The following is a 21,355-nucleotide window of genomic DNA, read 5'->3' on the forward strand; positions in this document are numbered from 1 at the left end:
CACTGCTAAGGTTAAAGGTCATTACAAAGAGTGATCTTGGTTTCGGTGACTGGCCCACGTTTGTTTTTTAGTTAATTAAGCAGATAGTTGTGCTGAATGTCTCTGAGAAAAAATTTGTTTGCGTGTGTGTGTGTGTGTGTGTCCTCAGTGAACTGTATCAGTCTCTGCAGTATCTTCCAGCTGCAGCAGTCACTTCAGTTTCTGTTCAGTCTGACTGAGGGAGGTTTTTGTACGACTGTTTTTCACGGTGTGAACACCCGCTGACTGTTAGGATAGTGAAAACTCTGACAGTAATAAACTGCTGCATCTTCAGCCTGGACTCCACTGATGGTCAGAGTGAAGTCAGAGTTTGATCCACTGCCTGTAAAACGAGCTGGAATCCCTGATAATCGAGTGCTAGCAGAGTGAATGAGCATTTTAAGAACTCCATCTTTCTGTTGGTACCAGGCTAAACGGTGAGAGCTGCCAGAAACATAAACATCCTGACTGGTCCTACACTTGATGCTCACAGATCCTCCCACAGCAGAGCTCACTGCTCCAGGCTGAGTCACTGTGATCTGTCCTCTGGACTCTGAGGATACAGAGACAAAAACATAAAGCAGCTTCATGGTTTTGTGGGCTTCATTTCAGAGGGACAGATGTTGATAGAGGAGAGGAGTTTGATTCTCTGGACTTTACCTGTGAAGCAGCAGCAGAGGAGAGTCCAGATGAGGACACAGATCAAAGTCATGTTTTTGATGAGGAGGATTTCTGTGGCTTCTGTTGTGATGAAGGACATCTGTCAGTCATCCAGTGTTCAACTCTCAGGACTATAAACTCTCCCAGAGCACTGGAGCATGGTGCTGCTGATGCAAAGTGCCTCTCTATGGAAATCATGGAAATGCCCTTGTCCATTATAAAAGGTTTACTCTGTGTTCAAGAATCAGTGATCTGGTATTTCTGTCTGCTGTAATTACATCTTTTTTTCCTCTTTCTCTTTTTAATTAATCCATTGAGTTTTTCATAAAATCAGCAATTTGCATTTTGTTGGTTACTTTTAAAAGTATTTTTTGAAGTTTTACATTGTGCATCTTATGCTGAGCAAGCTTTGGTTGTGAGGATTGGGCAGGCTATTCTGTGACATACTTCAAATCTGGCAATACAGTAGGTAAATATTTGCATGAAGAAAAGTCATCATTTCTTCATCTTGCTCTGTACTACACTATAAAGATTACAGCATAAAATAATAAGCAGCACATCATCACAACTTATACTGAATCTTTGCACCAGACCGTGTGTCTTACTCATGGCCGTTGATCATTGGCTGTTGATTAATGGTCATGAGAATCTGCATATTAATGATCAACGAACTGACCTCCCAGCCCATTGTTCATTCACTGGGCTGGTTTCAGTTATTATGCAAATGTACTGTTTATAAGGTTTGGGGAAACCTGCAGTCAGCTGAGACTGAAGAAGTCACTTGGATGAGTGATGAAATGTTTCTCCCACTGATAACATTACGTCCAGATGAACCGAATCAACCTTGTGGATTTTACTTATCTAGATGATTGAGCATGCATCAAGACACCATGTGTGTTAGTGCCTAATTATGAATAATATTACTCAGATATTGATCAGTGACAAACACAAAAGGCTACAGTTTCAAATATTTTAGACTCTCTGACAGGTGAGAGTAAAATGCTGAACATTTGTCTGAATGCTAGATAGAAAGCACTCAGGCATAGAATTTAGTGTTTATATGAACGTCTGTGAATGAGGCATGTTTTATGAAGAGCTTTGATTGCTCAAGAAGAGTAGAAGAGTGTTATATAAGAACCAGTCCATGTACCATTTACCATTCCTTTGTCTTCAGCCTGGACTCCACTGATGGTCATAGTGAAGTCAGAGTTTGATCCACTGCCTGTGAAACGAGCTGGAATCCCTGATGTTCTAGTGCGAGTGTAATAAATGGAAAGTTTAGGAGGATTTTCCATCCCTCTGTTGAGGCTAGGCTAAACAGTCTGTTGGATTTATATTTTATTATTGTCATTTGTAGTGGGAAATATTTAACCATATATGCTTTGAGGTGTATAATCAAGTGTGTAGTGATAGGCAGTGTTGGGTAAGTTACTTTAAATTAGTAACTTAGTTACATTACTAGTTACTTCTCTAAAAAAGTAACTCAGTTACTTCAAGTTACTCGTTACTTTCAGAGTAACTAGTTACTAGGGAAAGTAACTTTGGTTTTACTCAGAATTCTCTTGTTAATGTGTTGCTTCCGTAACTGGATACCCAGCAAGAGTGCCAGTCTTCTAGCTTGCTTACTTGCCACAAGTGCACTGTGCCACCTACCAATAGAAAGGAAAAAATAATGTGCACATTTCCACGAGAGAAATCCCACGCCTGGACCGTCGTTGACCGCCGCATGATTCTAGCCTGCTTTTTACATCCAACACAAAAACTGCAGTCGTGGTGCTTTTGATTGTACTCAGAACTTGGAAATTCTGCCTTCTGAATAGGAAGATGTAGGTAACACCAGACTGCAGATGAGCTGCATACAGAGCTGGACTGGGACAAAAAAATCGTCCCGGGCATTTTGACTAGAGACCGGCCCGCCATTATAGGAAAAATCATAAAGCCTTTGAATGAAAATAAACACTGTTGTGACAGTGATGTACACTGTTCTGATGGTATATATGTATCAATCTATCAATTGTTTGTTGTAAGACTCAGATAATTATTTTTTTAAAAGCTAGACATTTTAAATGAGAATAATAAAGAAAAGTATTCCCTTGTGCCCCCCTTTCCCTGTTAATGCCCTACCTGGCCCCCTGGCAACACTTTGCTAGACCCGCCCCTGCACAGTTACCAGCTGTCAGCTACTTAGAAAAGGATCCTGGTGTTATTTGTCTCTCAGAAACAGCTCATAACTTCCCTTCAACTCATCCATGTGACCTAAAAGGTAAACCTGTTTCTCCATCACCTGTTCAGCTCTGATGATTCAGTAAGGACATCTCCTGGTTTCATCTGCATGTTTCCCTCTCACCAGATAACCAAATCGATATCATGACCTGCAGCTTTCACAGCTGTGGCTCCAGCAAACATCAGCTGATACTAGAAATTAATATTAAATAAATTCTAACAACAGCTGATCAAGCTTAAACGTGCTGCTGTTGTTTAACGCGACATTCGCTGGTTTCCTCTTTCTGGCGCAAAGTGGGTGATAAATAAACAAGAGAGAAAAGCCGATCAGCTGATCATTGATCAGTTTCGTGACTGAAGTAGAAACGGGAGAGGAGAGAATGAGAGAAGAAGAGGCAGCTGTGCAGCTTCAGCTTTGTGTCTTTTTCATTGTAGCTGAAGTCCGGGACAAACTGTGTTCCTTTTCACCTCAGTACGAAACGCGTAATATTTTCTCTGAATACCAGACGATTCTGTTTTTTACTGGACGGTTGGCAACTCTAATAATTAACCGTATGAACAAAATAAAGTTCAACATCAGTAACATAGCACCCACCCAGCTGTGTAGAAACTCCGTCATGCTAGCTAGCACGCAGTATGAAAATGTCAGCATAACGAAAATAAACTCCACCTAAACTTGGTTTATATCTGACTCAGATAGACTGCAGGTCATAACTTCTTACCTGAAGTTCAGTTCACCTGACACGCGGACCGGCGGCCGCTTCGGGTCTCTGCTCTTGCCTCCCTTTTCCTTCATCCACCTGCTGGCTTCCACCACTTGCTAATGTTATTGAATCTGTGGAAGCTCCGTGATATCCACCACACGAAGTAACGAGTAACGAGCCTATCTAAATCCCAGTAACGAGTAACGCGTTCCTGGTTTTGGCATAATAACTAGTTACCGTGCTCGTTACCACAATAATAACGTAGTTACTGTAACGCCTTACTTAATAACGCGTTAGTCCCAACACTGGTGATAGGATATGTGATTCTTAGTGGTCTGCACAGCTTTGTGTGCATTCCAGAGTGCTCTGGCATTCACACCCACATCCTGGGAGCATGGGAGAGGTCGTACCTTGTCTTATTGTTTTATGGTAGGATAAACGTATCTATATCTGTTTTAGTCTAAGTGCCTTTTGTTTAGATGAACTGCTGGACTTCCAGACCAGCAGGTTTAGGGAAGTCATTTATGGGGTCACACTCTGACCCCACACACACACACACACACACATACTTACACAACGCACAGGCAAGGTATTCTTTGTGTGTATGTAGACGTCATATGTTAATGACCCTATGCATATTCATGTAACCACAATAAAAGAGCAGTGTTACCGGGGAGCGGACGAGAGCAACTGGGGTCAAGCGAAGGAACGGCGTTTGTCCGGTTCTCTCCCGTGCACGGAAACATGAAGAACTTTGCCTACTTGTGTCTTGCTTTGCTGTGTAATTAAATTGTCTTCAACGTTCCAGCGGATAGGTTCAAGCTACAAACCTATCATTTATCAGCACATGTAGACGGTTCAGCGTCCAAAAGTAGCCTTGGGCGGAACTGTGTAGGTTATGCGGTAACCACAGTAGACAGTGAAGCACAAAAGTAAGGCTAAATCATTCCCAGTCTTTCTTGGAAACAATGGGAATTTGAGCCACAGCCTATGCTACCGCCAAGAGAACGGATCCACGCCAATGGGAAACACCACCACCAACTGCAAAGCAGTACAGACACACGCTCCTGGAGGGCCCGTGAAGAGCAGCAACATCTCAAATGGCACCTTCTGGGTGCAAGGGATGGCCTGGCTCTGTGGCCAACAGGCCTATTTTATCCTTCCTGGGAATTGGACAGGTCAGTGCGCTCCCATTTTCATATCTGACCACACTTTCAAGATAACCGTGGACGCCATGTCAACTTCAACGTCAACGACAAGGAAAAGACGAAGCACCCCAGACCTCAAGCAGCATGATTCTGTGTGGGGTTCCGATGTCCCAGAGGAATTTAAACTTTGGACTGAAAGACAAAAAGTTACTCACGCACTCTTCCCATGGGTGGGGGTAGGAAAACACGCTTTAAGGATAGAGACTCTGAACTACCGTTTTGGACTTTTTCTGAATGCTTCATGTAAAATTGACGACGAACAGGATCAAGAAATTGACGCTCTGCGCATTGCAGTAATGCAACACAGGGTAGCATTGGACATGATTCTCGCCGAGAAAGGAGGACTATGTGTCCTCTTTAACAACACATGTTCCACATACATTCCAGATAATGTGCACTCACCGAACATGACTGATGCTCTGAAACCACTCAGACAACTTCGGGATGCACAACAACGAGACTATGCCACAAACACAGAAGACTGGCTTACGTGGCTTTTAAGTGGCTCTTGGAAGTCCCTGCTGATTAAAGGACTTGTTTTTGTTGGTGTTCTTGTACTGTTATTGTGTCTTTTCACTTCATGTGTCATACCTTGTTTGAAGAACATGGTATCAAGAATGGTAACTGCTTCAATTCATGCTTACATCACCCTATCACAGAATGAAGAAGATGAGATAGACAATTGGATAGAACATACTCACAAAACCCACTATTTTATGATGTCTTGGCTAAAAATGTTTACAAGTGGCCGTAGACTGATACAATGTTAGTGGTTGCTGTGTACATATATGGAGGGAAAGATCAAACAACAGGTGGGAATGTTAAAGGATTTCAGGATTTTGGGATTTTTATTATGTTATGCTTAAAAGTACGTTTCATTATCTAGATGTGTTTGCTCTTTCAGTATTCAGCTTAAATGGGGAAGTTACACTCTGTGCAGACTCAACAGGAAGCCTGCACGCAGCACAGTTCTATTTTATCTTTTCCTGTACGTGCTATGAATAAAGATATGAATAAAGGCTTCTTTTATTGCAGGGTGCGAGTCTCCCTGAGTCTCACCCGTGTACACGTTAAACCTGTCTGAGCGTCTTTATTCTGACCTGAGTTGCAATACAGGAAATCTCCTGACAATTATATATCTCTAAGCATAAATGATTCCATGTTTCTAAGCACAAATGACAATATAAAAAATATCAATTCCAACACTATCCAGAGTAGCTTTTTTGACAGTGTCCGTGAATCGCTAAATTATTGTAGTGGAGGGGACTGTGTGTCCCAGGGATCCCAGGGGCTATCTTGTTGGTGACCCTACCTGGACCTGGGGGGTATAGAGGATGTTTGGGGAGTGTGAGTGTGTGTACAGTGTTCATTTCTGTTTGTCTCTATGTTGTGTGAGTGCTGAGTATTTGTATATTGATTGATAGATTGAAGCCTTTATTTGTCACTTGCAGTTGCCTGCAGCAAAATTGGACCTTTCCGACCGCACATACAATACACAAACATCACAATGGGGAGACAGGACAGAACAGGCAGCATAAAGAAAACAATGAATGTATAACACAAAAGGGCAGTCGATGAGGAAAAAGAAACTCTGCCCATCCTGATCCCTAATGGGGGATCAGAATGAGAAAACAGAAACCAAAACTTCTCAGCACAAAAGCACATTTATCTTCACAACACCATAAAACACAAGATAAGCAACAGGGGAATATGCTAATGTACACAGCAGCATCAAGGACGCTGCACTCTCTGCGCAACCTAAAGTGATGCTGAACCTCCGTCTACATCGGATGGGAGGTAAGCATGGGAGGCGATGGGTTCAGGGAGGGGGGTATCTGTCTAAGTGTACGTGTATGCGTGTGAGGATGTGTGTCCTGTGTTCAGCCTGAGAAAGTGTCCTTTCACCCAATTAAGATCAACAGTCCGCAGCCTACGCAGGTGGAGTTGAGGGATCTGGTGAGAGAGTCAGGGAGTCTCGTTGTCACTGTCAGAGGAGAATTTGTTGTTGTTGTTCTCGTCAGCGTCGGCCTTCAAGTGTCCAGCTGCTGCCGCCGGGTTTGGGTAGCCGCATGAGATGATGATGGTGGTTATGTTGTTTAGGACGAACAGACTTCATCTGAATTTTACAGTCGTGCTTTAAGTCCATCACTGGTCCGGGGGTGTATCAAGAGAGCTACATCCGCCTCCTCTAGGAGCAAAAAGATAGGAGTGTGTTCATGATGGTGGGAATGCATGCTTGTGTCTGTGTTTGCCTGTTTGTCTATGTTTATATGCCCCCCCCCAGTGTGGGGGCCTATCTCCCCCAATGCACTCCCTGCCAGTGGTTGAGGCCCCCACCTGCTGGTACATTAGTAGTTGTTGGTGTCTGGTGGCTGCTTGCCGGGGCCTGGCGCCCTTGGCTCCATCGGGCCCCTACCGGGGTGTGGAGGGTCGTCAGTACACTCTCATGTAGCCTTTTGCCAGCGGAGCCTGCTGGCACGTTGGCTGCTGGGTGACCCCCCACACACCCGTCTGGGGCTCTCCCCAGCTTGTTTCTGGGAGGGTGCCGCGGCTGCCCCTCCAGTGGTCCTCCTTGGGCTCTTGTGCTCTGGGGGGAATCTAGATGTCTGGGCCCTGGATGTCCTCCATACTTGCTTCATGTCCTGGGGGGCGGTGCTATGGCTTCCCGCAATTACTATTAGATAGTTACATGGAGAAACCTTTTGAAAACAAGCACACTCACGCACACAGGTGTGCACAGACACTCACTAGCTTCCTTGAATGCTGCCTCTAAGCATATCGTCTGCTGTGGGTCTTTTGTAACATTCAGTATTTATTATTTACTCTTACTTATGCTTAATTAGTTGTTGCTGTGGTCTCCCTACTGTGTTGTTCTCTTTTTGCTTGTTTACTTCTTTTTTTTCCAGCAAGTGATATCGTGGATTTTTATTGTCTTTTCTCACTGTCCCTCTTCCTCTCTGTTTTTCTTTACCTCTCCTTTTCATAAACTTCTCTTATCTGTCTTTCTCTTTACGATCCCCCGGTTATATCTGTTCCGATTGTAATCATTTTAAAAATAAAAAAATAATAAAGATGAATCAAGTGGACCAGTATGGCTAAGCCATAATGATACACTTGAGAAAATAAATCTGTTGAGAATTTTTCTTGGCCTTCAGACAATAATTCTGATTGCTTCAGTGCCGAACGGGACAGGCAAAAAAAAATGTGATCGTCCAAAAGCTCATGGATTGAACTGTATTTAAACTAATATTTGTATGATGGTATTTGAAGGAGTCATATCAGCTGAGTCATTGCTGCTGTGCAAACAGTGAATTATGTTGTTGAGTTTGTTTGTTTCAGAGTCAGAGAGCCGTGTCTCTCTACAGTCAGAGGTTTTTGTACGGCGCCTCAATGAGTTTGTATCACTGTGGGCGACTTTTGGTGGAGGAACCAGACTGAATGTTGGAAGTAAGTTTATTCTGGTTTACTATCAAATACTTTCATTTTTATTAAAGTTCATTTAACAATTTCTTTTCTGATTTTGAGAGAAAAGCACGTAGCTTTACGAGAAGTTTGATGCTGGAATTTTTTATCATCCTCTTATGTCGTGGAGGGTAATTCAGATCTGCTCTCTCAAAATGTTATGTCTACATTTCAGTCAAATTAAACTGAAAAAAAATCAAAACAATAATATAAAGAAGAAGAACTGTCAAGTATTGTTTGAAATTACTTTGAGTTTGTGTGAATTTTAAAAATTGTTTTAGATATACATGAAGAGCATTTTGTGTCGCTGAATATATATTCTATGTATTTGTTTAAAGTTAATATTAATGTAAGTCATGTACAATATTGATGATTTTAAACTTGTTTTGTTGTTGCCACATCTGCTTCTTTTATTTCCAGTGTAGTTTGAACATATTTCAGGTCAAACTGTGTGATGATTCTCTCTGTGCTGATATGCATGAGAGGTTTCTTAAAGGGAAGTGAAACAATGTGTGAGTTAATGACTGGTGGAGCAGAAAAAACACCTGACAGAAACTTCTTAACGGAGAAAATCAGCTCTTACAGTAAAGGTGTCCGACTGTCTGTGGTTTGATTGACAGCTGTGTGCTCCCTGTGCTCTAAGCTGATTGGTGTCTCCTAGGTGATACCCGTCCCGTCCTGACAGTGTTGCCCCCCTCCAGTGAGGAGCTACAGCAGGGGACTGCAACAATCACATGTCTGGCCAACAAGGGCTTCCCCTCAGACTGGAGGCTGTCCTGGAAGGTGGATGGCAGTGGCAGCATCAGCTGGGAGGAGAGCAGGAGCCCCGTGGTGCTGCAGAATGACGGCCTCTACAGCTGGAGCAGCACCCTGAGGCTCCCTGCAGACCGCTGGATGAAAGTGGGCTCTGTGACCTGTGAGGCCACCCAGGGCTGCCAGACTCTGGTCTCAGAGCCACTGAGGAAAGCCCAGTGTTCCCAGTCCTGACCTGACTCAACCTGATACTGGTTTAATGCTCTCATTCTCAACTCTGTAACTGTCTCTCCATCTTTCTTTTTAAAGAACAAATAAAGACTAAAACTGTTATTTTCTTTCTCATAATGACAACATTCATGTTTTAGGTAATAAAGATGTTTTGCAAAGTGAATTTTGGTTGAATCAGACACTTTATTTCATTCAAAATCTACAAACCTGCACTTGATGAATATATTTTTAATTTACATGAATTTAGACCAACTCTGCACTCCAACATGATGTCTTTATTTTACACTGGTAAAATAAAACACAGGCTGAAAGAACCATTAAGGAGATCTGCATTTTGGCAAAAGCTGAAAAAGGAGTTTTAAAATTGTACAGGTTATTTTTATGTTTGTTCAAAGTTACATGAATGTGTGTGGTAGGTTGTTGGTGGTGTTGCTCACCTGTACCAGACAGACCGGTTCATGAAGCAATGCTGGGACCTGGTTGCCATGGAAACAATCTCACCTGACTACAAAGCAAGTCTAAAGAAGAAAGAGTCTTTAGTGTCTCTTATGAGCTGTTTGTTCTGAGGAGAACTCACAGACAGGAGAGTCAACGAATACAAGGAGTGATTAGAAAGAATCTGAAGTACAAAGTTTTAATTTCATTGACGAACAAGGAGAAGATTAAATGAATGATGATATGAACAAAATATGAAAACACCTTCAGTTCAATAACAGTTTTTTCACTCATGTTCATGTTTGATGAGATGTTTACAGTAAAATCTTAAATTCACAAGTGTGTTGTTTTTATTTTGACCCTCACTGATCAGGAACATTTCCAGAATTTTGGATTCAGATTATTTTATCTTGATATAGATTCAGTGGTTTGCTCTAAGGTCAAAGGTCATGAAGAAGACTTATCCTGGTATCTGTTAATGGCCCACGTTTGTTCTTTAGTTAAATATATATTTGAAAGTTGCACATAACATGTGTGCAATAGCAGTAGGACACAAATTTGTGATGAATCACTTTATTTTGCGTGTGTGTGTGTGTGTGTGTGTGTGTGTGTGTGTGTGTGTGTGTCCTCAGTGAACTGTATCAGTCTCTGCAGTATCTTCCAGCTGCAGCCGTCAGTTCAGTTTCTGTTCAGTCTGACTGAGGGAGGTTTTTGTACGACTGTTTTTCACTGTGTGAACACATACTGACTGTTAACATTGAATTCACCCTGACAGTAATAAACTGCTGCATCTTCAGCCTGGACTCCACTGATGGTCAGAGTGAAGTCAGAGTTTGATCCACTGCCTGTAAAATGAGCTGGAATCCCTGATTGTCGAGTGCTAGCAAGGTAAATGAGCAGTTTAGGAACTCCTCCATCTTTCTGTTGGTACCAGGCTAAATAGTTGTTGCCATAAACATTCTGACTGGTCCTACACTTGATGCTCACAGTTCCTCCCACAGCAGAGCTCACTGCTCCAGGCTGAGTCACTGTGATCTGTCCTCTGGACTCTGAGGATACAGAGACAAAAACATAAAGCAGCTTCATGGTTTTGTGGGCTTCATTTCAGAGGGACAGATGTTGATAGAGGAGAGGAGTTTGATTCTCTGGACTTTACCTGTGAAGCAGCAGCAGAGGAGAGTCCAGATGAGGACGCAGATCAAAGTCATGTTTTTGATGAGGAGGATTTCTGTGGCTTCTGTTGTGATGAAGGACAGCTGTCAGTCATCCAGTGTTCAACTCTCAAGACTATAAACTCTCCCAGAGCACTGGAGCATGGTGCTGCTGATGCAAAGTGCCTCTCTATGGAAATGATCCGACTCTAACATGACACCATGAGAAATCATCAGAATGGAAATTCAAAGTTGTCATTTCAATCTGCCCACATCTTTTGGGAAATTGTAAAATGGTATAATTTATTATTATTATTTTTGATCTACAATGCACTTTTTGTATTTCTGTTTAATTCTGTTAGGGTTTTGTATTGTCGATTGTCATTTATGCTTAGAAGTATATAATCGATTGTGTAGTGATAGGAGGTTTGATCCTTAGTAGTCTGCAGAGACACGTTGTGTGCATTCCAGAGCACTCTGGGAGCATGGGAGAGGCCATGCCTTGTCTTATTGTTTTATGGTGTAGGAGGACACCTTCTCTGTATCTGGTTAAGCATAAGAGCCTTTTGTTTAGATGGACCGCTAGACTCCTGGCACCAGCTTTGGGGAGTCTTCAAGGGGTCACATCTTGACCCCACACATATACACACATAGACACACACACAAGGTATTCTTTGTTCACATGTATACCTCTGTAAGATGTCATATGTTAATGACCCTATGCATATTCATGGAACCACAATAAAAGAGCAGTGTTACGGGGTAGCGGACGAGAGCAACTGGGGTCAAGCGAAGGAACGGCGCCTGTTCAGTTCTCTCCCGTGCACGTAAAACATAAAGAACTTTGCCTACTTCGTGTCTTGCTTGCTGTGTAATTACATTGTCTTCAACGTTCCAGCGAATAGGTTCAAGCTACAAACCTATCAAATTCTTTTCAACATTCATATACAACATACAATACAACAAACATACAATTTGATTGCCCAAATTTAAAAACAGATTTAAACATTCATTCAGCTACAGCTATAAATGCGATGATGAATGGCATCTTCAAGGCAAACTTTTTGTGTGACTTTTTTTTTGAACTGGACTGGTTCCAACACAGGCTTGGATCAGTTTCATGATGCTAGTTGGTAACGGATCAGTCAAATTCACATAATCAAGATCCAAGACTCAGTTTTCTAAAGTTCTGATTGTATTTAAGCAGATAAGCTGAGTACATTTTTCCCAGAAAGATTTTTTTTTTCACCAGACGCCAAAAAGTAAACAACTGTCAACTACAACCCATTTCATAGAGATGCAGACGTGTTTCCTTTGTCAAGGACAACGGGGTGAGCCGTGCAGAATTAGTAAACAACCCAAGATGCAGGCACTGCTGATGTCAGGAGCTTTATTTGTGGCGGTTGAAAATACAAAAAGGCGAGGGTGGCGAAAAACAGAACTGAGAAAACCTAAACTGGGAAAAACTAACAAAACGAACCTGAAGCCAAAAACAGAGATGTAGGGAGACACGGAGAGAAAACATAAGATGACATAGGGAGATAACGCAGACGAACCAGCAACTAACAGAGGCAGACACGAGGCTTAAATACACAGAGAGATAACGAGGGAATGAGACACAGAAGGAGGGCATAGCTGGGAGTAATCGGACACGACGGGACAGGGGAAACGTAAACTGAACACACTGGCATCAGACACCGACCTTCAGAGTAAAACAGGAAATTCACACACGCAAAGACAGACTCAGAGACGCGGGCAACACAGGGGCAACACAGACCTGATTACACTAGAGGGGAAACACAGAACCAAAACGTAAGAATAAACAAAGATACATCAAGAAATCAAAGATTAACAATACAGAACAGAAAACACTGGGTCACAGACCCAGGACTGTGACAAAATTAAACAGACACAGTATTTTGAGTTCAAGAGATGAATTTGCATGTATTAGTGTGAGGTCCAAAGAAATCAGCAATCAGCTTAAAAACCAAAACAAACATTTAAGAGAGATTTGGTGCATTTTAGTTTTATTTTGTTGATTATTGTATTTTTCTCCATGTTTCCTGTTTTATTCTGAAAGAGTCTGGTGTGTTTTTTGTCAATGTGCTTAGTTTCATTTCCATGTGACGTCATACTGGCTGTATCCCAATTCAGGGTCTGCAGCCTTAAAGGCCGCATTTTAAGTCCAATTACGTCACAGCGACACCACCAAGGGTGTCCCAATTCAAAGGCTGCTCAAAATACGTCCTTCATTTCCCTGAATTTTAAGGATGGATCAGTGTATCCTTCATGGCCCTACATATCCCAGACTTGTGGATAATTTTGCTGAAAAAAACGACGGAAGCCTGAAGCGGGGAGGCTGAAAAATAAACTCTTAAAAGTAAGCAGTGAATATCATGTCACTTATTTATGTGCAAATGTTTAATAATGAAGAACATTAAAACATTACTGTTGGCCACATGTCGGCAAAGTCATGTGACATTAGTGATGTTTGTACTTTCAGCGTTAACTTGGTTTTAAAGCCTTTACTTTAAAATATACGGCATTCAATAGTCGACCTTAATCTTACAGAGAATGTGATGATTTTATGGATAATTAAAGTCAGTCATATATCCACAAACACAACAAGCTGAAAGTCAGTGATGCTGCTCGGTTTGCAGTCCTGAATATGACGGCACAAGCAGGATTCACTGCACTGTTAATGTTAGCTATGTTATATTGCTGCCTCTGTTCGGTGGTGTCGAGCCAAACGGACTTTAACGTGTGTTTGAACGAGCTGACGGTTCACTCGTTAAGCTGAAAGAAAGATGCTTTAATCACAGGAGTCACACATGTGTCCACTGGACCATCTGGGAACTCTTCTTGTTTAGCACTCGTAATAACACAAACACTAAATCCTCCTTCTCTTGTGCTGTTTTGTAGCAGTGTGTACACCTGAGACTGTCACCTGTCTGTCTGTCCTGCACTCTCTCTCTGTTTCTTTCTCTCTGATTGTGGAATAAAAGTATGAACATGTATTTATAAGTTACACTTGTGTTTGAATCCTGCAGCTTATCACACATTTGATTTCCATGTGTGACGACTGCAAGTGTCCAGAGTGAGGACAGACTGAGGGACCCACTGCTGCACATCATCTGTGAGGCTTTGCACCCCTGATGATCCACCAGGACAAACTCAGCAGTGTGTGAGGAAGAGGAGGAGGAAGAGCCAGCAGCAGCTGACAGATGGAGAGAATAGACAAACTGTTCCCTGTTTGTGAAGGACTGCTAGGAAAGTTTAACATAACTAATTGTCTGTCCTGAATCAGTCTTATTAGGTAATGTTCAAATAATGTTATCATCCCAGTGTTTTCAGTGTGGGAGAAAGTACTCAGGGCCTTCAAGTTACACACTATGAAAGGCAGCAACAAGTTTAATATTCAGAAACCTAAAGTATGTATCAGCAGCAGAATGGAGCTAAAAATAAATGTTTGTTTCAGTTCTATGAAGCTTTGAGTATTTTGGATTAGTAGCACTGCTGTGTTTGTTGCATCATATTGTCAGGGATTTTAGCATAATTTGATAGCGTTTTAATCCTTGTTGATTTTAATATTCATGTTTGCTGTCACCAAAAATCACTTGTGAAAGACTTTTTAGATCTTATTGATTCTTTTAACTTTACCCAATCAGTTAAGAGTCCCACCCATGAGCGCGGACACACCTTAGACCTAGTTTTATCCTGCGGTCTGCAGCTACAGGATATTCAAATTTGTAACCTTAATTTTTCGGATCATATGCCTGTCTTATTCAAAATTTCTATTCCACGCTCCTTAGTTAAGCCTCCTCTTCCTGCCCACCAGTACCGCATCATTACACCGGTTACTGCGGAGCAGTTCTCTGCTGCCTACCAGAACTCCGGTCTCCCTGTCATCACTCCCTTAAACCAAATGTTGATCATTTGCTGACCATGTTTAATGTCACTTGTACAAACGTCTTAGATATGGTTGCTCCTTTTAGAAAAACTAAACGTTCCAGACCTAAAGCTGATCCCTGGCTAAACAATGACACCCAAGCCATTAGAAGGACCTGCAGAAAGGCTGAAAGAAAATGGAAAAAAGACAAACTTCAGATTTCCTTCACTAGCTTAAGAGATGCTCTGTCTCTTTATCAAGATGCTGTACGTAAAGCAAAAACTAACTACCTGACGGATATTATCACCAAACACAGCTACAGCCCTCGTGTCTTATTCAATACTATCCACTCTGTTATCAACCCTCCATCCACCTCTCACTTACTAGGGTGACCTGGTACCTGTGAAAACTTCTTACGGTTTTTTGTTGACAAGGTGGATACTATTAGGCCCCATATCACTCCTCTGCCCTATGATCCCTCTGTTCCCCTGTATTCCTCAGTTGTGTTTGATCACTTCAAGTCGATTTCTCTGAATTCTCTGGCCGAAGTAGTCTCCCGTCTTAAGCCCTCTATGTGTCATCTTGACACTATCCCCTCTCGTCTTTTTAAAGAAGTCTTTGACACTATTGCCCCTCATGTTTTAACTATTATCAACACCTCTCTTTTAACTGGAACCGTTCCACTTGATTTTAAACGTGCTATCGTCCACCCATTTCTTAAAAAAACTAACCTTGACTCAACTGTTATCTCAAATTTTAGACCAATCTCTAAACTTTCTTTTCTCTCAAAAATTTAAAAAAAAGTAGCTTTTATTCAGCCTCAGGCCTTTCTGGAGACTAATGCTATCTTAGAATCATTTCAGTCTGGCTTCAAAGCGCTACATAGTACTGAAACCGTGCTTTTAAAAGTTCTTAATGATCTTTTATTGACTATCGATTCAGGTAATCCCATCATTTTAGTGCTTTTAGATTTGAGTGCGGCATTTGATACAGTGGATCACAGGATTCTGCTATCAATATTGGAAAATTGTGTGGGCATTATGGGTACTGCACTTAAATGGTTCAGATCCTACTTAACTGATAGGAGTTTTTCTGTGAGATTCGTTGGCTCCTCTAGCGCATCCACCCCCCTTACATGTGGGGTCCCACAAGGGACTGTCCTTGGCCCAATACCTTTTTCCCTGTATATGCTCCATCTAGGTTCTATTTTTAGAAAATGTGGAATCTCGTTTCACTCCTACGCTGACGATTCTCAAATCTATTTTCCCCTTAAAAAGAATTCTGATGACCCTTTTAAAGTTTTACTTGACTGTCTTGATGACATTAAGTCTTTGTTTGCTTTAAATTTTTTGCATATAAAAGATGTAAAAAGTGAGATTATATTATTCGGACCCTCTGACCCCTGTTCTTCCCTTAATGTTGATCTTCGTCCACTGAAAAAGTTCAGAACGCTAAAAATTTAGGTGTGTTTCTCGATAACTCTTTCTCATTTGAGAAACAAATAAATTCTGTTATTAAAACCAGCTTTTTCCAGTTGAGGGCAAAACCCAACACTATGTTGTTTCTTTCTCATGACGACAACATTCATGTTTTAGGTAATAAAGATGTTTTGCAAAGTGAATTTTGGTTGAATCAGACATTTTATTTTATTCAAATCTACAAACCTGCACTTGATGAATATATTTTTCATTTAGAAGAATTTAGACCAACCCTTCACTCCAACATGATGTCTTTATTTTACACTGGTAAAATAAAACACAGGCTGAAAGAACCATTAAGGAGATCTGCATTTTGGCAAAAGCTGAAAAAGGAGTTTTAAAATTGTACAGGTTATTTTTATGTTTGTTCAAAGTTACATGAATGTTGCCATGGAAACAATCTCACCAGACTACAAAGCAAGTCTAAAGAAGAAAGAGTCTTTAGTGTCTCTTATGAGCTGTTTGTTCTGAGGAGAACTCACAGACAGGAGAGTCAACGAGTACAAGGAGTGATTAGAAAGAATCTGAAGTACAAACTTTTAATTTCATTGACGAACAAGGAGAAGATTAAATGAATGATGATATGAACAAATAATTGATAAATGAAAACACCTTCAGTTCAATAACAGTTTTTTCACTCATGTTCATGTTTGATGAGATGTTTACAGTAAAATCTTAAATTCACAAGTGTGTTGTTTTTATTTTGACCCTCACTGATCAGGAAGATTTTCAGATTTTGGTATTTAGATTATTTTAACTTGATATAGATTCAGTGGATTTGTTCCACTTCTAAGGTCGTCAAGGTCATGAACAGGACTTATCCTATGATTGTTGTTCCAAACAAGAACATCCTGACTGGTCCTACACTTGATGCTGACAGTTCCTCCCACAGCAGAGCTCACTGCTCCAGGCTGAGTCACTGTGATCTGTCCTCTGGACTCTGAGGATACAGAGACAAAAACATAAAGCAGCTTCATGGTTTTGTGGGCTTCATTTCAGAGGGACAGATGTTGATAGAGGAGAGGAGTTTGATTCTCTGGACTTTACCTGTGAAGCAGCAGCAGAGGAGAGTCCAGATGAGGACGCAGATCAAAGTCATGTTTTTGATGAGGAGGATTTCTGTGGCTTCTGTTGTGATGAAGGACAGCTGTCAGTCATACAGTGTTCAACTCTCAGGACTATAAACTCTCCCAGAGCACTGGAGCATGGTGCTGCTGATGCAAAGTGCCTCTCTGTCAGGAGTTTTCCTGTATTGCAACTCAGGTCGGAATAAAAACGCTCAGACAGGTTTAACGTGTACACGGGTGAGACTCAGGGAGACTCGCATCCTGCAGTAAAAAAAAAAGAGTCTTTATTCAGAGAGCACATACAGGAAGAGAGAAAATAGAACTGCAGGCTTCCTGTGTAACTTCCCCATTTAGGAGTCTGCAGAGAGTGTGACTTCTCCATTTAAGCTGAAAGAGCAAACACATTTAGATAATGAAACGTACTTTTAAGCATAACATAATAAAAATCCCAAAATCCTAAAAAATCTCTTAACATTCCCACCTGTTGTTTGATCTTTCCTTCTATATATGTACAGAGCAACCACTAACAGTGTATCAGTCTACGGCCACTTGTAAACATTATTAGCCAAGACATCATAAAACAGTGGGTTTCGTGAGTATGTTATATCCAAGTGTCTATCTCATTATCACCTTCTTCATTCTGTGACAGGGTGATGCAAGCATGAATTGAAGCAGAATAACAGTATTATAAGTATTATAACACCAACAAAAACAAGTCCTTTAATCAGCAGGGACTTCCAAGAGCCGCTTAAAAGCCACGTAAGCCAGTCTTCTGTGTTTGCGGCATAGTCTCGTTGTTGTGCATCCCGAAGTTGTCTGAGTATTTTCAGAGCATCAGTCATGTTCGGTGAGTGCACATTATCTGGAATGTATGTGCAACATGTGTTGTTGAAGAGGACACCTGTCTCTTTTCTCGGCGAGAATTATGTCCAATGCTACCCTGTGTTGCATTACTGCAATGCACAGAGCGTCAATCTCCTGATCCCATTCGTCGTTGAATTTACATGAAGCATTCAGAACCTTTTGTCTTTCAGTCCAAAGTTTAAATTCCTCTGGGACATCGGAACCCCATATGGAATCATGCTGCTTGAGGTCTGGGGTGCTTCGTCTTTTCCTTGTTGTTGACGTTGAAGTTGACGTGACGTCCATGGTTATCTTGAAAGTGTGGTCAGATATGAAAATGGGAGCGCACTGACCTGTCCAATTCCCAGGAAGGATATCCCAGGCCATCCCTTGCACCCAGAAGGTGCCATTTGAGATGTTGCTGCTCTTCACAGGCCCTCCAGGAGCGTGTGTCTGTACTGCTTTGCAGTTGGTGGTGGTGTTTCCCATTGGCGTGGATCCGTTCTCTTGGCGGTAGCATAGGCTGTGGCTCAAATTCCCATTGTTTCCAAGAAAGACTGGGAATGATTTAGCCTTACTTCTGTGCTTCACTTTCAGGTCAACCCAGAACCATTCGTAGTCCTATCTGGAGAGGTTCCTCATGGTTGACCACGATTCCCTGGAATTGATGCCCACGGCTGGCGTAGCTCGCGGCACACTGTGCTTGAATTATATCCATTCCCTTCGCGTACAAGGTGGCGTACAAGGTGGCGTACAAGGTGGCGTACAAGGTGACGTACTGCGTCGTTGGGGGCATATAGGAGCAAACATAGCAGTCTTTCCTGGGTGTGCTGTCATGTATATATCGATACCATGCATTGTTCATCCATGGGTGAATGTGGTCTTGTGTCATGTCACGAAGATGTGAGTTGTCATGTGTCCATCTTGTCTGCAGGTGGTGTTGTTCATCCTTTTCTCTCGGGTGAGTGTTAATAAACTCACCAGGAGTGCAACATTAGCCACTAGGAGGACGAGTGTCTTCATGATGACCAGACACACCTGTGACCTCTGATGAGTAGACTACTGGCAAGAAGAAGAAGGCGGGGTATACCCGATCAGCCCTCCCTCCACCGATAGATCACCATACAGGAGTTAGGGGTGTCGGCGTCTAAACGTTAAGTTGTCACTCACTTTTTTTCAGTGGCTTTGATGGATCCAGGACGGTCTTTCTGCTATTTTGCAGGCAGTAGGTGTGGTGAGTAGCACTTGATAAGGACCTTCCCACCTTGGTGAGCTCCAATTTTTCCTTTGGAGTACTTTGATCAGGATCCAATCACCTGGTTTCAACCTGCAAGATACCTGGAGAGTTGTTTAGAACAATCTCTTTATTTTCAAGTAATTTAGTCATCCATTCGGCTAGTGTAGTTTCTCTTATTGACTTATCTATGGGCTCATTTGTGATTGGTAGTGGAAATGGTCTACCGTGAATGATTTCAAAAGGTGTGAGTTTCTGAGAACTTTGTGTCAGTCTCATCCACATTTTTACCAGGCCTATACACTCAGGCCATGGTCTCCCTGTTTCTTCCATGCATTTTCTCAGTCTCTGTTTTATTGTGCCGTTAGTTCTTTCCACGAGTCCAGCACTTTGTGGTCCACGGGTGTTTGATGCTAAATCCTAGTGCTTCAGAGACCTTACTGATTACTTCATTAATAAAATGTGTCCCATTGTCTGATCTTATCAGAGTGGGGATGCCATATATTGAAATAAAATGGTTGCACAAACATTTTGCTACTGAGATGGCGTCTGCTTTTTTTTTTTTTACTGGATTTACTGGCCATTTTGAGATCACATTTTTGGCAAATCATGCATGTTCCGACAAATTTCCGAAATCTTATCAACCACTCCTACCCCCCCTCCTGTTGACAATAATGCTGCTGATATGTGTAGGGACTTTGGTAGTATTGGTTTGCTATTACAAGTCATCAAACCACTTTCTAGCTGTGCTCCACAGTTTAACCATTTCCTTTGTTCTGTAGTTGGTGCGGCTTTTCGTCCATTCATAAGCACATCAAGTGGTATTTGCATTGAGGAGTCAGACATTAATGTGTCTATAGTTTGTTGTGCTGCTGCTTTTGCTGCTTGATCTGCAAAGTTATTGCCTTCAGTGACCTCTGAGCAGCCTTTCTGGTGTGCAGCACATTTACATAATGCTAACTGTTTCAGCAATATTATCACTTCCAACAGCGCCTTTAAAAAATTTCCATGTTGCACTGGGTTGCCAGTAGAGGTAACCATCCCCCTATTCTGCCAGATTCTTGCAAAATGATGCACAGCAGCAAAGACATACTGGCTGTCAGTGTATATGTTTATGTCTCGGTCTTCATGCAGTTGACAGGCACGTATGACGGCCGTGAGTTCTGCACTCTGTGCAGAGTGTGAGGAAGTTAGTGCTTTTGCTTCTAAAACTGTGTCTACTGTGGTTACTGCATAACCTACACAGTTCCGCCCAAGGCTACTTTTGAACACTGAACCGTCTACAAAGATATCAATGACACCAGCCTGTGGGGTGCTGTGAAGGTCAGCGCGTGATACAGCATACAGCAATTCTGATGTGTGACAGTGAAAGCATTGCTTACAGTCCTAAAACTAGGCATCAACAAATCATATGCCCAAATCATTATGTGTCACTGTGATCCACAAGTATGATCACAAATTTGTTTTCCAAACTTACTAAGCAAACAAACAAAAACAAAAACAAATTGCCTATGGCATCAAGGCTTTGCGTTCATATTAATTGAGTGTAAGCTGCTTTCTTCATTGCAAGTATTTATTACAATACGGTTTAATTCATGCATCTTATCACTGAGTTCTAAATTCAAACTATCTCTTCTGACCCTTTCCAAAAATAATTTATATCTCTAAACAATCATGAGTTCAGCCTTCAATTTCAACCCAATTATACCCTGTATTCTCGCACTCGCACTTTCCCAATTAATCTATGCTTTGACGCTGTACTCAAAGTTCCAGGCTGAGAGAAATCCACCTGTACTGACACACTAAAGCATACAATTAATATCATTATCATTACTTTTCCTAAAACATTCATTCGCTTCATCTTCTTAGAGTTTGACTCGTCTGTTTCTCTCTGTGAGCTGTCTTGACACACCACAGGCACACATATTTCCTGTTTCTGCAGACACTTCTAAATAGAGCCCTTTCAGACATCAGGAATCATCACACACACTGCCTTTTC

The 21,355-nt window shown here is 41.7% G+C and overlaps 3 gene segments (V, D, J or C); 1 reads left to right on the forward strand and 2 right to left on the reverse strand.

The window, feature by feature from the left end:
- Positions 1-201: 201 nt before the first annotated feature.
- LOC112843450 (Ig kappa chain V region 3381-like) lies at positions 202-734 on the reverse strand. The segment is given in 2 exon segments: positions 202-571; positions 679-734. Coding segments are annotated over 2 exon segments (381 nt in total).
- Positions 735-8,024: 7,290 nt separating this feature from the next.
- Positions 8,025-9,422, forward strand: LOC109196610 (Ig kappa-b4 chain C region-like). The segment is given in 2 exon segments: positions 8,025-8,260; positions 8,937-9,422. Coding segments are annotated over 2 exon segments (459 nt in total).
- Positions 9,423-9,803: 381 nt separating this feature from the next.
- Positions 9,804-10,907, reverse strand: LOC109196386 (Ig kappa chain V region 3381-like). The segment is given in 2 exon segments: positions 9,804-10,743; positions 10,851-10,907. Coding segments are annotated over 2 exon segments (375 nt in total).
- Positions 10,908-21,355: the final 10,448 nt, after the last annotated feature.

This window comes from Oreochromis niloticus, linkage group LG22 (assembly GCF_001858045.2).
Source record: "Oreochromis niloticus isolate F11D_XX linkage group LG22, O_niloticus_UMD_NMBU, whole genome shotgun sequence".
Lineage (NCBI taxonomy): Eukaryota > Metazoa > Chordata > Actinopteri > Cichliformes > Cichlidae > Oreochromis > Oreochromis niloticus.